The 18,287-nt window shown below is 39.0% G+C and overlaps 1 protein-coding gene across 2 annotated transcripts in view; it reads right to left on the reverse strand.

The window, feature by feature from the left end:
• LOC126353944 (endothelin-converting enzyme homolog) overlaps positions 1 to 18,287 on the reverse strand; it is a 609,153-nt gene that overhangs the window by 116,153 nt on the left and 474,713 nt on the right. For both annotated transcript variants that reach the window (XM_050003231.1, XM_050003230.1), the window contains exons 3-5: positions 18,045 to 18,203; positions 12,418 to 12,566; positions 601 to 663 (exon numbers count right to left, since the gene is read on the reverse strand). In XM_050003231.1, coding sequence (XP_049859188.1) covers positions 601 to 663; positions 12,418 to 12,566; positions 18,045 to 18,203 — 371 coding nt within the window. The remainder of the gene's footprint in view (positions 1 to 600; positions 664 to 12,417; positions 12,567 to 18,044; positions 18,204 to 18,287) is intronic.

Genomic DNA, 18,287 nt, shown 5'->3' on the forward strand with positions numbered 1-18,287 from the left:
TATGATTAAGACCATTTGTTTCAAAACTAATTGTGGTATATTAAAGAATAAATAATTCACTAGCCGAGGAAGAATTATTTCATTTGTAACAACACTACAACAGCTCCTTATGGGAACTATACTATGTTTGTTGAAGCAAAATTATCAGTATAGGTCAGGAAGTTATGGACTATTGTGGGAAATTTACAGATTTCTTCAGAGGCCAATCAGCGACCACTCAGCTTCAACGATAAATATACTGAACACCAAATTTTCTCCTGTCTTTTCACGTAGGATATGTGAAACAATTCTTGGTTCTGATTTCGTAATTTGAAAAGTTTAACAAGCATATAAAACACAGGTCAGTCTACAGCCATCCATTGATGCATCAATTTAATACAGAGTCACAAAAAATTACAGCAAGCATACAATAACATTATTTCTTCTAAATATTAGTGAATGAGATTTCAAAAAGTTTTATAATTTGCACTTGATACATATATTACCAAAATAAATTACATGATCAATATTCACTAACAACAGATTAACTTTCCAACATGCTCATAACCAGTTAGAATACACGTAATTTTACATAAACACAATAATGAAATTGATATTTACCGCATTCTCTGCTACTCTGTAATAATAGCTTGGGTCAGGGAGTCCCAGCTCAATTGGAGTTATCTGGAAATGAAATGGGATTATAAGAAGAATTATCTCAACAACTATAACAAAAACGAGTAGTAAAATCAGTACAGTTAGCAGCACAGATACCACTTTCTCTAGTGCTAAAGAGAAATCAAACAAACTTAAAATACATATATTTCTGTTCATTCTTTTAAAATTTTCATCACTGAAAGGACTTGCACATGGCCAATTTCTAAACCTCCACCTCGTAACACAAATGGCTCAAGTTCTTGTTCATTTTTCCAGTTTGTCCCTCAGTTGGTTGTTACCAGTTGACCAGTGTTTTTTTGGCATCATCACTTGTGCAATTAAAATTCTGATGTACATTTATTCAATGTGTGTTTCATTTTGTATTCAGTGAAAAAGCATAATCAATGACAGAGCTTATGTTATGCTTATATACATGTGTATACGGATATTTCAGATAATCTATTAATAATACATTTGCTAGCTTTATAAGCTGGAAACAGTTTGTATTGCTGATCTATTTGTGTGACTTTGAATATATATTTTCTATTTTTTTTAAATTCTTACATTTTTGGTGGCCATTTCCTTTTTCTTCTCTTACTTGAACTCGTCAGTTTATAAATAATTATGAAAGCACATCTATTACTAATACAAATCATAATTATAAGCTGCCTAGTGACAAACAACACTAAAAATCACAAATTATGTAGATGGTGAATGCGATTACACAATAACACCACTAAAATATACACAAAAAGCTTTTTCTGTGGAACATTTAAAAAATGTTCAATTTTGTGCCCACTATGACACCATCATAATTTTCAGTTGTAATTGGTGTCTGTCTGGTACACGAGTATCTGTGTGACACACTTCATAAGTTGCTTGAGGTCGTTAACTTAAATGGAATCAAACTGTCCAACACTATCAAAAGTTATAAAGAAGTTGTAATTCTTGCGATTTCCACCAACCACCAGCAGTACTTGCATTTAGACAGCTGTCATCTCTTTAACATCAAAAAGTCCCTCCCATACAGCCTGTTCACCCGGGAATGGCATATCTGCAATGATAAAAACTCCCTTGCTCAGTATGGTCATCAAGACCTTCACAGACAGGCACTATCCCTGAGACCTAGTCCACTAAAGCCCCCATGTCATTTCCCCGCACGCCCCCAGTCCTCCCACCACTCCCAAGAACCAGCCACAAAGGAATGTCCTCTTCATCACACAGTACCACACCGGACTGGAGCAACTGAACAACATCCCTCGCCAGGGCTTTGATTACCCATCGTTATGCCCTGATGCCATCTCCTAAAGTGATTTTCTGTCACTCACCTGAACTCCACAACATCCTAGTCTACCCCTATGCCACTCCCAATCTCAACCCCTTAGCACAGGGAGCATATCCCTGTGAAAGACCCAGGTGCAAACCTGCCCAATCCACCCACCCAGCACTTCTTAGTCCAGTCCTGTCACAGGTTTATCCTACCCTATCGTGGAGCGAGCCACATGTGAAAACAGCTGTGTCATTTACCAGCTCTATTGCAATAATTGCACAGTTTTTTATATTGACTGACTACCAACCAGCTGTTCACCAGGATGAACGACCACTACCAAACTGTGGCCAAGGGCAGTTGAACGTAACACAGTTGATTTCAATGGCTGCTTCTCTACCTGAGCCATCTGGATCCTTCCCTCCACCACCAGCTTTTATGAACTGCGCAGATGAGTTATCCTTACAACAAATTCCCCGCTTCTCTAATTATCCTGGCCTCAACCAATGGTAACACATCGCCCCACACCCTCCACCCAACAGTTTCCACCCCGTCTGTCCTATCACCTCCTCCCCATTCTCATCTCCCATCCTCTTTATTTGCTGCCCTCTGCCAACACATCTGTCCATCTTCCCCCACCCCTCCTTTTTTGCTCTTTTTTCCCCACCTCCCTGCCCGACAACCTCCCGACATTGGGCCTTTTAGCATTCTAGTCCATGCACACTCCACCAGACACCGTTTGTCTCTCTCCCCACCTGTACATTACCATCCATTCCCTTTCCCTGCACCCTCCAGATTGTTACTTGCATCCCACATGGCAGTTGCACTCTGGCCTGAGATGCTGGAGTTGTTGGTCATGAGGCGAGCTTGCTTGTGTGTGAATGGTGTGCATCTCTCTTTTACTGACGAAAGCTTTATGAAAGTGTCTTTTAATTGTGCCTGTCTGCAACTTAATGTGTCTCCCTCAGAGTACGTAGCAGTCTGTCTTTTCCTACATAGCTGATACTCCTACCTGGAGTTTCAGTCGTTAGATTTTGTAATAATGATCATTAAAGAGGGTGCTGTTGCGCCTGGTGTTGGCAATGAGCACAGCTACGCGGATCCCTCTAAGCAGCCAGCCCAGTTGCATTTCTACTTTCAGTCTGTCGAGAACTCTTCATAGATATGTGCTGATACTGCAATTTTACTGCTTGTTTTTATGAGTCCACAGGGCTTTACTACTAGGTATGTTGATGAAACAATCCATTTTGTATGTTCTTACTGGTATAGTTGGACAGGTGTATGTTATAGGGCAGTCTGATTATTTTATTCTTGTTTTACCTACAGCACTGATGATAGTCATGCAGTGATTAAAATCAATTTGCAACAGAAATAACGATTTGTGCTGCAATGATCAATGCTGAAACGCCCTCCCCCCCTTTTTTTATTAATACTGGTGTTATTGTCATGGTGCACATAACTCATGAGGGAACCCCGACTAAAAAGGATTATGCTGTACTCCGGCTATAATTTTTTTTTCATTTTTGGCTACAAAATATTGCGAAACTTTGGAGTATAATTTTCCAAATAAAAATGTCTCACTGAGACTTAGCTGCTGTAAAAATGGTTTCACTCTCAGCCTCAACACTCATTCAGGTGCACATTTTACAGCTCATCTCAGCTCGGGAAACTGTATCTATCATGAGCAAGAAATGAGAGATGCCAGCTGTGTTGCAATGCCACATCTTATCGGATATTGCAGTGTGGTGCGTGACTAGACTGAATGAGGTAGCGCAGTGGTTAGTACACTGGACTCGCATTCGGGAGGAAAGCCCATCCAGATTTAGGTTTTCTGTGATTTCCCTAAATGGCTCAATGCAAATGCAGTAATGGTTCCTTTGAAAGAGCATGGCATTATACCAACTGAAGGTCGAACTCTGGAATACCAATCTCAGGAGGTGGCCTGCTGGTGTACAATTTGGCCAGCCTGTCAGCAAGTTCATTCCTTGGGGTCCCAGTGTGACTCGTGGTAGTGAAGAAAGTTGGTGTTCAGAAAGAAGAGACTGGATGCAGATGGCGATCGTAACCCCAGGCCAGGGCCACTGTTTTAGGAGTTGGATCTCTATATCTGGAAAGAGGAGAGGGTAGTTTGGTGCCCAGGGGAGCAGCAGATACGTAACACGTAAGGAATCTACTGTCATTGACGTAAAACTCGCAATGGTGGAACCCCTGCCCCAACTAGGAGGCTGGTCATAGGGCTAGTCCAAAAGGCATCAGTTGGCAGTTGTACCTCACAATGCTGTGGCTCCAGCGTAAGTAATGTCACAGGCGATGCCAAGCATTGCGTGAATCTCCTGTATTCTAGATAGGACTGGACCAATGCTGTGTAGAATTGTATCAGAGTAGAGTGGTCCGCACCCCAGTTGGTATTGCCGAGACATCAAAGAGCACTGAGATGTGAGCAGCATGTCCAATTTAGTTGAAAAAAAGGAGAAACCATGTCAATTGTATGTCAAAGACCTGTCCCAAAAAAGATGAGATTCCTCCACGTTGAGCGACTGGCTATCAAGGTAGAGATCTGGATGGGGATGGACTGTATGATGACAACAGAAATGCATAACACAGGTCTTGGTAGCCAAAAACTGGAAGCCATGAGTGAAATCCCAAGATTGTGCTCAGTGTATTGCTCCCTGCATTCTGCATCCAGCAATTTCCATCACAGACCATCAAAAATAAATGCAAAAAGTCATCGGCATACAGAGAGAGGGACATCGTAAGCCATGCAGTTGCCACCAGACCATTGACAGCAACAGTCAAAACAAAACCCTGCAGATTCCCATTCTCCTGGGGGTGGGGGTGGGGGTGGGGGTGGGGGGAGGGTGGTTGGTGCTACGAAAGGCATCAACCTGTACCTAAAAAGTGCAACAGGAAAGAAAGCTCCCAATAAAAACTGAGTGGAGGCCATGGAGGCTCGATTCATGTAAGGTGGCAAGGATGTGGTGGCGCTGCATGGTATCACAAGCTTTATACAGATCAAAGGTTCTGTCACCTGCTGTAAGCTGTTCGGTTAACAGACTCAGGTGGACTAAATTATCTGCAGTAGAGCAGCCATGGTGAAAACAACCCTGGGTTGAAGCCAAAAGGTCCCAGGATTCTAGGATCTAATACAGCCTTTGACTCTTCATACAGTCAAGTAACTTGCACAAGACACTGGTTAAACTGGTTGGCCATTGAAGAGGTGGTTTACCCAATTTATACAGGAACAAGAAGGGAACAAAGCACAGAAGGCTGGTCTGGGGGGAGATAAAGATTGCATATCGTTATCACAGTATCTAAATGGATCTGAATGGCTACCACTCACAGTGCAGTATAAGAGGATCCTAGGAACTGAAAACATCCATGCACAATACCGTACAGACACCACTGGAGGCTCGTAAAGGGCTGACGCAGTTCGAGCGGAAGGCTTGGAAACGTCAGCGAATGAGTATCCACAAAATGACATTCCTGCAATACAAGCTACAGAGTAGACAGGAAGAAGAGACTACAATTCCGGAATGTGAAGATAGGAGGAGAGTCGTACAAGAAACCATACAGACGTTGCACAGGCCATAATGAGTTGTTGTGATGAGTCACTGTCCGTCACTGGTAAGGATGGTGTGACATCCATGAATGTAAGATCAGATCCTGCTTGACAGGTGGGTGGGGGGGAGGCAGCAATTCCAGAAGTGGAGGGAACAGGGAGGGGTGGAGGGAATGAGGGGGAACCTCATCCTGAACCTTACACATCTTCTTCTTCTCCCCCTTCGGTGGGCGAGAGAAGGAGTGGTCAGGAAGAGAGCAAACCGCAGCAATATCAAGATCCGAAAGAGAAAAAGTGATCATGAGGCCCAGAGAGTGTGGGACTGTGTCCTACTTGAAGTAAGAGGCTTCTTGTCATGGCGATGTCAGAGAGGACGATTCCTACAGGAACCCCATCCACAGCAGTTGCCAGAGAAGAGGGTTTCTTCACCAGCCGAGGAGAAGAAGCAGTTCTGTGGGGGGAGCGACAGGAACTACCCAGGGGAAGGAAAGTGAAGGGGGACAGGACGGAATCAGGGAGGAAGAAGTAGGAGGAGAGGACGCAGCAGAAGCAAAGGTAGAAGTTAAAGATACTAGGTGTAAACAGTCAAATTTCTGTCGGAAATCAGAGTAGGGTAAACGGTTGAGAGTTTTGAATACCTGAACCTTCCTTTCATTTTTATAGATCAGGCAATCCGGTGAGCGAGGAGAACATGGACCAGAACAGTTCATGCACTTGGGTGCATCATCAGTTGCTGCAAACAGGATTTGCCTCACATCACGAAGACACGTGACCAAATTGGAGGCACCAGAAACAGAGCATGGGAGGTGGGATATACAGCCTCATCTCACAACAGTAAGCCACAACTTTAACTTTTTCTGGAAGGGTACTCCCTCAAAAGCCAAGATGAAAGGGCCGGTATGAATGCAATTGTTCTTAGGACTCCTCTGGACTCACCAAACGAAATGAATTTTGTGGAGTGCCAGATTAGTCCTGACTTCCTCGTCAGATTGAAGGAGGAGGTCCATGTGGAAGATATGGCTCTGTGTCATATTTATGGAATGGTGAGGAGTAACGCTCACTGGGATGTCTCCTACATGCTTTTAAGCAGAAAGGGAAGCTGACTGACTGGCAGAAGAGGTTTTAAGCAGTAGGGAACCAGGTTGTATCTTAGTAAGTAAGTCAACTTCACAAAACTTAGCTTTGGAATGTTCTACAAAAAAGAACAGTTTGGTAGTGACTTAAGTCTCTCTGTCTGCTCTGGAACAAAGCAAATAAAGGGGAAAGAGTTTCGCCCTAAGCCAGTGGGCCTGTCCCTCCTTCCATGAAGTGGCAAGGGAGGGGAAGACCAAGAAAGCAAAAGTAAGAGAACCGTTCCTGTCTGAAAAGGCAGCCACAGAAGAGAGACCAGAAGTATGGAGCTTAGCAAGCTTCATGTGCAGAACGTCTGCTCTGGTACCACTCACTCCAATCAAGGGATCACATCGTGGATGCCACCCAGCCAAGACATGGGCTTCCAGGCACGGTGGCTGTTTCCAGGAGTTCTGATGCCTGAAAAGGAGCAGCAACCACTCCTAGGCATAAACAAGGTGGTGACAGCTCAGATACCAGAAGCGTGATCCGTGTGTTGTCAGGGGGCTCCAACAGATTGGTACATAACAGCCCCACCATACACACTGGCTAACATGTGCTGGTGACTTAAAGGAGGGAGGGAGGGAAGGTGGGGGATATAGCAGGGGAGGAGGGGAACACACAGCAGAGATGCTATGGAGCGAGCTGTTCCCCAAACGGCTCACACTACATATAGTCTGCTCTGATGTACAATTATTTTACTAAAATTCTTATTTTTCTTTTAATTAAAAGAAGAAAGGAAAATATGTGTTATGCAGATCATGCAGATTATGCAGATTACTATGTTTCAGAAGTTGACAAATGTAACAAATCATTGCACAATGACATTTCACAGCTGTAAGTATCACAGTAATGGCCGAAGATAAATTAGCTATAATGTGTGTGTAAATATATATAAATGGATAAATTGATGTACTTTGAACTGAAAATCATCATACACATTTCCTTTTCAATTCAGGTCTTGAATCATAAGACTGATAGCCCTGGACAGGACTGGACAATGTCAAGTGCAGATTCACAAACAATAAAAAAATCATTTCAATCTAAGAAAGCCTTACAAACTTAACAATGAAATTTGGTTTCCACAATCAACAACAGAGCAACTGGAATGCACAGTGCACACTGGACACTCAAACAAGAAACCGTGGCCAGCATTTGACGAAAGCACCAGTCAAACATTTTTACAAGGACGACACCTAAAGTGGTTCAAAACTGCCATCCTATACTGTTGACATCTATTAGTTGCTGACTTTTAGAACATACTCTGAGGTCAAACATAATGAGGTATCTCAGACAGAGTGGCCACCTCCATGCCAACCAGAGTGGGTTCTGACACCACTGGTTCTGCCATCCTGAAAGCCATGGATCAAGGCAGTCAGGTTGATGCAGTACTTTTTGACTTCCAAAAACCTTTGACTCAGTATTACACCAATCTTTATTAACAAAACAAGGTTATATGGGGGTATGAAATGAAATTAGTGACTCAATTAAGCATTTCTTGGTACAGAGCCTGCAGCATATTATCTTTGATGGAAAGTAATTAATAGATGTAGTAGTAACCTCGGATGTTTTCAGAGAAGTGTCTTGACAGCTTCTTGTCCATATTCTATATTTATGACCTGGCAGACAACATTAATTGTAACTTCAAATTATTTGCAGATGATGCAGTAATCCATAATGAACTATAACCTGAAAAAAGTTGCACAAATATCCATCTGGATCTTGGTAAGATTGTCAATTGGTGTAGACTGGCAAATTTGCTTTAAATGTTCAGAAATATACAACTGTGAACTCAAAAAAATTCAAAAACATACTATTTTATGAATACAACATCAATAAGTCACAACTGGAATAATTCAACTCATTTCTGGAGATATGAAATGGAATGGTCATACAGCTCAGCCACAGACAAGGCAGGTGGCAGAATTCGATTCTTTGGTGGGATACTGGGAAAATGCAATTAGTCTACAAAGCAGACTGTTTAGAACACATTTGTACAACCTATCTTAGAATATTGCTCAACTGTGTGGGGACATATCAAACAGGATTAACAGAGGATAGTAAACACACAAAAATAAGAGCAGAACTAATGGTCACCGGTCTCTCTAGCTCACAAAAATGTATCATGGAAATGCTGAAAAATCTGACTTCACAATCACTTGAAGATAGAGAACAACTATCCTGTGAAAGCCTGCTTACAAATTTTCAAGAACCAGTGTTATGTGAAGAATCTAGAAATATACGGTGATTATAAGAAAAGTTCCAATTACAAAACACTACAAAATATGAACCATTGTTCAGAATGATGTCAGATTTGAATAGTATATTACGTATCAAAGAAGGGGGGGGGGGGATGTTATAGTGGGGGAATATGGATGGGCCATAAGTGGCAGAACATATAAAATAAAGGACTGAGTACACATTTGTTTCTCAGCTTGGGTTTGAAATGCTCAGAATGACTGCGTCAAATCAGGATCATGTGCTGCAGATAAGACTCTTTTACAAGAACGGTGCATATGTGCCAGTAGCTCTGCAGAAGTTACAGACACTCAAGGGTATGAAGAAAGACGTGGGACTGATGTCTGCCAAGGATCTGAAGAAATTGCTTACAAAATTTGAAAAGGCATATTGTTTTGAACTGCTGTGTGTCAAAGGGAAGAAAATAACTGATCCAATATCAGTAGAAGAGGTGGCCACAGCAATGCAAGAGTGGTTGAGCAATGGTGTGCAGACATGCAGTGCATGGCGAATTGCCCAAACTTTGGCCATGCCTGTAAGCAAGATGTATAAAATTCTACGAACATCCTGCACTGCTATCCACGTAAAATTACCAGTGTTCATGAGTTTCTTCATGCTGACCTGCCGAGTAAGACAAACATTTGTTCAAGAATTTCTTTGTTGCATGGAAGTGAACAATTAATGGAAATGGAGCATTCTGTGGACATATAAAGCCCATTTCCATTTCTAAGGACATGTCAATATGCACAACTGCAGAACTAGGGCAGCAGAAAATCCACTACTTCATTCTGCAGAGTAACTGTGTGGTGCGGGTTGACAGTATCATTTGTTATGGGGCCACAATTTTTTCGAGGAGGTGGGTCCTGTGAGTCCTGTTACCTGCACCATCACTTGCAAATGTTATGAGAGTCTGTTGCACATCAATGTCATTCCAGTCCTTCAACAGCATGGTTGTGTGGGTAGGATCATTTTTAAGCAAGATGGCACTCCTCCGCATATTGCACAACCAGTGAAGCAGCTACTACAGAGCCATTTTGAAAATGCTGCAATTATCAGCAGTTACTCCCCTGCAGCCCAGTTGTCCAGATGACCTGATCATAATCTGTGTGGAATCTGGCTGTGGGATTATCTGAGAGATGCTGCGTTCAGTGCTCTGATTACAAATGTAGCTGAACTGAAGGCACACATTGCACAAAACATGCTGAACATGACCCCTGAGAGGCTCCTATTTCTTATGGAACATGCTGCTTCTCAATTTCAACTTGTGGCAGAAAATGGTGGACAGAATATTAAACACACCTTGTGCCAATCTCATGATAATTACACACCAATTTCATTGTTACTTTTTATGTGGTTTACAGCGCCATAATGTTTCCCTTTTCTTTGATAATATTCCATTCAAATTTGACATCATTCTGAGCAGAGGTTCTTTTTTTACACCATTTTGAAACTGTGACTTTAATTATAACCACCCTGTATAATTAAGCCCTATACAGTGGACACAGGGGTATTTAAACTGTCATTCTTCCTGTGCTCAATATGAAAATTAAACGAGAAGAAACCCTAATATGTGGTAAAATAAGATATATATTTCACAGCAGTTTCAAAAAATATGTATGTGGATGTCTACATAATTAAAAGCCAGGCGTAAGGGTGCAGTTTAGCTTTGATATCATCACAGTTTGTCCTAATGAAAAATTGATCATGCTTAGAATTACAGTTACCATGTCTCAGACACTGGAGACTACAAAGCCACATCTACCTTTTGACACATCCATCTTATTTTTAACACAAAGCTGAATTACTTTTTTTTGTGGAAAGTTGAGTCCCCTTTGACACACAGCTGACATTTTCATCCACTAACTCTGCTGCAGGCCTAATACGTTAATTACAAATGTGTGTGTCACCACTGATTTCACAAATGAATTAAAAGTGTTCTTAACAAGTTAATATCTGTAAACTTCAGGTGCAGCTGGAAATATTTCCAAACTACCTCTCCAATTGACTGTCATGATGTAAAGGAGATCTGTTGCTGTTCAGGATGGGATCACAAAATATCTTTTCTTTTTTCTTTTTAATGTAAAATTCAACAATTTATTTTTACTGCAGTTAGTTATGTGTGGCTAATATGATTCCAACACATTTTCAATTTTTCCATCTTTTAATCTATTATCACCTTTCAGTATACTCATGAGATTATTATGAAACAAGCCCTTCTTCTTCTTCTACCAGTAACAAAGATAGAAACCACATCATTTTCTTCACATTAGACAACATTTCCAAATTTAGGTCAAATCATGTTTACAAAGAAACACTAATGACTTTGTCAGTGCCAGGAGTTATACTACACACCGTAATTAAACAAATATTAGGACACAATCGAAAAATGCCATACCTCTGTAAAATGATTTCTCTACAATTTGTTTTTATGTTCGAAGGAAAAGCAGAATGGGCTGCAACTTTATTTAAATGTATACTAGTGCACACAAACTAAAGTCCTTTTTGCACAACTGCATTTACATTTGTAAACCACATCTATTACACATCAACTCAAAGATCGATTAATGACTAAATTTGACTAGCTTAATTAAAGACATAAAAAGTCAATTCTTCTTATGTTTTCAGCTATCTGCTTTATTACACAAATTAAATTCAACTAACTAAACAATTATATAATTCCAAGAGTCAAAGTTATTAAAACAAAATTGTTGAATTGACTAGTAAATGTGGCATTAAGCACATATCAGAAAGCATCTGTTTTTGGGTACAAAGAAAGGGAAACTGCTTGTCAGTGGTCAAAGACAGAGGTCAGTGGTGGAAGCCAGTAGTTTGTTACGCTGTGACACTTGGCAAAGTTACACAACAAACTGTGCTTTTATAAATTGTGATTGATACACAGCAGTGATAAGGAGATGGCATCATTCTGGAAATAAACAAATGGATAACAACACATGTACAGTTTAATAATTAAATGACCCACCGCCCAACTTTTGAAAACAGCTCGAGAAAGAAGAAGCAGATCGACACACCAACCAGATAAGTATCAGAATTCAAATTCTTAAATTGTATGTACTCCTCTTGTCAAGTAACTAAAGCACTGACACAAAAACAGATATACTGTCATTGTTTGTCACATGAGCTAGTCAGAAATCTAGTACTTTTTATACATAGATGGGTTTACATGCTTCAAAAAGAAACTACCAATTTCACACATCTGTACCAAATCTAAAAATAACAAATACATTAGCTTACTCTTTAGAATATTCAATTCAATGAAAAAATTTCTTTACCAAATTATACGAGTTTAGGTCCACTCATTACACAAACAACTGTTGTTTATAAACACCTTTGTCCCATAACCATCATAAATAAATACACCACTGGGTACTTTTACTCAGTTTTCATTTTCTACACTATTGAATAAAAATACCCACTGATGATAGTGAAATGGTTCTGAACCATGTTTGGGATATTATAAATGACACATTGTTTGATTATAGGTATACCTGAATTCCTACAATTCAGTCTGGAAACATAGCTGCTACTTGAGCTTCAAAGCTAAGATCTATATTAAACTTAATTAACTCAATTTAAAAATGTTTAGTACCTGAATAACATTTCTTTCTGGATTCCTGTTATCAGGAACTACAGAAACTCTAAAGAAGGGTGAAACACCGTACTTCTTATGAAGCTTGATCAGAGTCTTCTTATAGTCAAACGACTGCACAGAAAAGTCTCTCAGTACGTGCCAGCCACCTGCCAAAATACAAACACTGAATAGCATACTAATAGTTTCTGGGTACAACTACAGTCAATTTTGTGGAGCAAACAGATTTTGATGCGATAATCAAATCTGAGGAGCAGTCAAGTCACAATTTCTTTGAGGCAAGTAGGCATAGACAAAGGATGAGGAACATAGGGTATGAGATAGCAATGTGGCAGGTTTGGAGGTGGGGAGGGAAGCAGAGACAAAAACAAAACATCTATCACATTTTACAGCCTATAAGACAGACCTTAATTTTTAAGCAGTCTTTAAAATAACATTTTTACCAATTTCTTTATTAGATTGCAAAGGCAGACAAAAAAATTCTTAGTTTGTAAAACCAAACTGATCTTGCAAATCCGCGAATATCATCATCTGAACAGTCTTTTCTTCTCCTTCTTCTTCTTCTTCTTCTTCTTCTTCTTCTTCCTCCTCCTCTTTATTGTCCTCCTCATATATAAAATGGTCTTCACTGCCATTGAGAGTGTTACTTATGCTGCACTTCCTGAAAGATTTAACAATAATGTCTTCTATCACTCTATACCACAAATGTGTCATCCATTAACACACTTGTTTGATTGTAGGACGTGTTAATGCTCCCTTCAATATAAATTCATGTTGGGTTTCTTCCATCATCGATTTGTTTCATTCCTCTCTCATATACACTTTAAATGGTTTATTTATTGGGACATTAAGAGATTGCAATTGCAAAGTAAGTTCTCCCACAATAACAGCAAGCTCTGTGTTTCCCTATCTCCCTTTCACAAAAATTTTCAAGTAACTGCTAAACTGACGCAGCACAAGAAGAGAATTCTTTTTCAATAAAGCACTGTTCCTTCCCCCACTCTCTGTTAATACATAATTTTATACCAGCCTCATCCATCCAACCATTTTCATGTACATGAAAAACAACACCTAGTTTTATTACTGACATTGTTTTGCACTTGAAAATTTGATTGGTTTAAATTTATTACTGTCAGCACAACATGAAAAGACAACAGTGTAGTGCATTTTTTTCATGTCCATTTATTTTTATAGTTACAGTTTTTAGCACCTTTCATGGCAACAGTTCTGTTACTCGGGACATCAAATGACAGAGGAGTTTTGTCCATATTCGTTATTTGGCATATTTCGACACAGGTTTTCTTTTGATGTTACAAAAATTGATGAGAAGATAATATTTTCTCTTCCTATTCTTGCAGCATTTTGCATTCCATCACACTTCATAAACTTATAGCACCAACCAACTCCAGCCGTCAAGTCTGTCAAGTTCCACAGTAGCACTAGCTTACGAGTGTGTATTTGAATCATGTTTGTATTAATTCCAATGCCATTTTGACAGTGTCCTCAAATCCATTTCAATATGTCACACTCTTGTTCTGGACATTTTGCATTCAGTCCTCTATTTGCACATTAAGTCTGTTTTCAGTTCTTCTTTATGAGCCCACCAACTACGAATGGTTTTTTTGGTGGAAGGTTCAAATGCCACTCAGCTGCTCTGCTTCCATGTTTCTATGTGTACATTATTCTTTCAATTTTTGGCCCACATTATACGAATATCTTATTTTTTCCATTACAAAACTAGCTGCTATCAAAAATATTGTACTAATACCAATAACACAAATCACTTTCAGTTCAAGTTCACTGGCATCATAGACTGCAAAGACGCATCATAGGCTTGACAGAGTTGGTTTGTGATGGCTGGGTGGGAGGGAGACAGTCTTAGCAACCTTGCGAATCTCTGCAACTCACATTCATGACATTGACGAACTGCTGCTGCCCGTTGAATCCAATGTTGCCAGACAGAGATAGGTTTCCCATGGCATAGAATATGTGACCATTTTCACGACACGGGAATTTTAAATCAAACACTGGACATTTTTATATAAATTTCAATTATAGGATACACTTGAATCTTGGAGGCCATTTTTTGAAGAAAAAAAGTGCATCTTATCATACGTAAAATACGGCACCTACTACATTAATGCAATAAAATGTGACAACCATAATATACTAAAAATGTCACACAGCACAATACAATAAATCTTGGACATAGTAAATTCTCTATTTACAGACTGCTGCATATCATATTATCTTTATTTCTTTTAGGTAAGACCTTTCATTGTTTCTGTCTTTTTATTCACTGAAAAGGTAATCAGATAAACCTTTTTCAGCTAGCTCTGAAACAAAATCTGCCAGCAAGAAAAGTACAAACAGTAACTACATGCAATATTTTTGTTAACTAGATTCATAGACTCCTTTATCTTCACACAAATAAAGATTTTATGTACCACTCTTTTCTAGAAATCTGCATAACTATACATTTTTACTACAAATTCAACATTATCAACGGAGTGTGATTGTTGATTTATCTTTAATCCTTCAATGATATTCATAATGGAAAAGATCTCCATGATAGTGAATGAGAAAACCTTCAGAATCAAAAATCAGTGAAACAGATGTACTAAATAAGCAAATGTCGAGAAAGAATTTTAAACTTCCAAAACAACGTTTAAAATTTTATTTCCAATCACCATAGAATATGGAACTAAAAATTTACTATAAAAGGCAATAATATATTTAACGTGGAGCTTGGGTTAATGAAAATACTGCCCTTTACTATTCTGATGCATAATTCATTGAGGAACGTTACACTGTTCCAACAAGTATAAAACACACTGAAAACTGCGATAAGTATGTGTGTTGCTGTATCTCAGAAAAGTACATAAAATAATGCAAACTTTTGTATTTCTGCAAAAAGTTTTCTTATAGCAAAACTCTTTACATGTTTCCTACACATAAAATTAAATGATTTGAAAGCTGTTTGTAATGAGGTGAACAAATCACATTTCACACAAACGCGAACAGAGAGAGAGAGAGAGAGAGAGAGAGAGAGAGCAGTTAGCTAAAATTTTATGTTCCTTTCTTACCACTCAGCTGTATGGTAAATGATTGCCTTTATCTTTTACACAAAGTGAAACTAAAGCTAATTTTGCTCTAGTGATAACAATTTACATTTGTTGTGTTGGCCGAAGAGCCAACACCGTGTTGCTAGAGGAGGTCGAAATACACGCGTTTCAGCTCACGCAGGCTGGCGTGGGGAGGGCATAACTATACTGGCATGAGGTCTGGAACATGGCAAGGAAATAGAATTCAGAAAGTGGACGTAATTAGTTTTATACTTAACTTTAATCCATTAATGATGAACGTCGCTCTTGAAGGTACACGATTCACAATATCAATATCAATAGTAACTGAATGTGGCGCCTTGCTAAGTCGTAGCAAATGACGTAGCTGAAGGCTATGCTAAACTGTCGTCTCTGCAAATGAGAGCGTATGTAGACAGTGAATCATCACTAGCAAAGTCGGCTGTACAACTGGTGCGAGTGCTAGGGAGTCTCTCTAGACTAGACCTGCTGTGTGGCGGCGCTCGGTCTGCAATCACTGATGGTGGCGACACGGGGGTCCGACGTATACCAACGGACCGCGGCCGATTTAAAGGCTACCACCTAATAAGTCTGTGTCTGGCGGTGACACCATAACGTTTCTTCAAAATTTAATTGTATAAATTTGGTGGGGATTTTGCACATGTTAGAAATGTATCAGGCTACCTGATAACACAAGAAAGTTTGGTAGAAAACAATGAATAATATAACTCAGTCTATTAATTTACTAAACCCTTCCTTTTATATACAACTGGGCTAATGGAAAAGAAAACAAGTAGCTAAATACTACCACAAGATGCAAATTTCTGTTCGGTATCTTTGGCTGATATCTGCCCTCCTTGCAGATGAGACAGGTAACATTAGGATAACGAGAGACCTTACATCTGAATTTTTATCTTCCATGTTTGGAAACTAAACTTATGCAAGTTAGCATTTTCTCTCTATTATGTCTTTATTACTCTATTTTTGTCTGCACTTTCTTGTGTTTCATTTTTTTTATTTTGTTTTTGCAATTCCTTCAGTAAATGCAACATTTACTGCTTGGTTGTTTCATTACCACATTTTTCTTATATTGGATAAATGTTTTTATAACTGTGATACACAAAGTACTTTTGACATAATTATTAGTCATGCATACCACTGAATAAATGCCTATTATTATTTTTACTCAGCTGCATTTTCTTCATTTTGCCATATTTTCAACTATCTCCATCCTCCCCCCCCCCCCCTCCATTTTCAAATGCTAAATTCTTTTAAGCTCTATTTCTCTCCCCTCCTCCCTATTTCCTCCATAGCCTTTCTGATTTCCCCTCCCCTTCATACTTCCCATACACTCCAAACACCATACTCTCCCCGTCATCTCTTTTACTTCTACCATTCTTTTATTTGCTCTTTTCCTTCACCAAAAGACTGTTGATGCAGAAAAGGATTATACTTTAATCTGTTCTGTCTCTAATGTTTCCTTGGTACCACCTCAAGTCGCTTTTGTTGTCAATATTGCAATTCAATTTAAAGTGAAAGTTATTATACCATGCGTCATCAGGTGAAATGAATTTCATTTTGCTTTGAGAATAAATAAAAATTTAACTCTCATGTGACAATAGCTGAATATGTTGCTCTCACAATATTAGTAGGTAGCTCCACAATCTCACCGAATGACAAACCATGCTCTGGTGCTGAATCTTATCAACGCATGCAAATGAGAATCAGAGTTTCATTTTTCTTACACAGTTTCATTTGTGATTTTTTTTAATGACAATTCAGGAGTGGTTCTGATGTAGTTGCAGATCGCTGCAAATGCCAGCAGGATCCCAATAAAACTCATTTTCCAATGTAAATGCCAATTAGTGGTAGTCTGTTTGAAAAGTCTGTTGGAAACAGGACACTACAGATAGAACGGAAAGTGCTATTTTTTATCCATACTAATATGTGCAGAGAAGCAAGACATTGGGAGATAACTTCCTTCACGTCTGTGGAGGTGATGTTAATGATAAGTTTATTTATCTAGTTTCAGTGGAAGCAAATAAAATGCGACAGAAAAGTACTGTATACTTCTTGAGTGCTTGGACTGTTAAACAGAGGAACATAATCATTTTTGCTTATGACATATCTACAAGCCATCTTTACATTCTCAATTTGCACCTTCTCAACTTGAAATTGTGAGACAGGCTTGACAGTTTTGGGCAATAAACACTTAAATATTGACCATCCAAATAATGTCTTTGGCTATACCAATTTCTTATTTTTGGTAACAAAGAGAAACACAGTCATGAGCTTTGTTTTGTAGCAGACAAGGAACTGTGCCAATGGTACAGCTACAGTAATGTGAGTAAATGGAAAGACTTCTCTGAGAAGTGTACTATGAATCTTGCCTCAGCGTAGAATAACTATTTCTATAGTTATATGAAGTACTTTTGTAATAACAACATGAATAAATGATTTAACTAATTAATTAATAAGCTTTTGGAATGTGAATTTTATGTGACTATTACTGAAACATCATTAGTAGTATGCAATATAACTTACCAAGTTCATTAATAATCCTAAGCAAAGGTCTGTCCCCATCAGCTTCTATGCTGTCCAGTTCCATGCATGACTCATACAAGTTTTTCATTTTCCATGCAATTGATTCAATTTTATTTGGTTGAGGTAGTTTCACAATCAGCGACCTTGCCACCTCATTATCTGGAGCAGAATAACGATATTCATTAGAAGTGGCCATTAAATGTTAAACACAGACATTTTTAGTCAAGCAGAGTAGAATAGTAT

The sequence above is a fragment of the Schistocerca gregaria genome, chromosome 3 (genome assembly GCF_023897955.1).
Source record: "Schistocerca gregaria isolate iqSchGreg1 chromosome 3, iqSchGreg1.2, whole genome shotgun sequence".
NCBI lineage: Eukaryota > Metazoa > Arthropoda > Insecta > Orthoptera > Acrididae > Schistocerca > Schistocerca gregaria.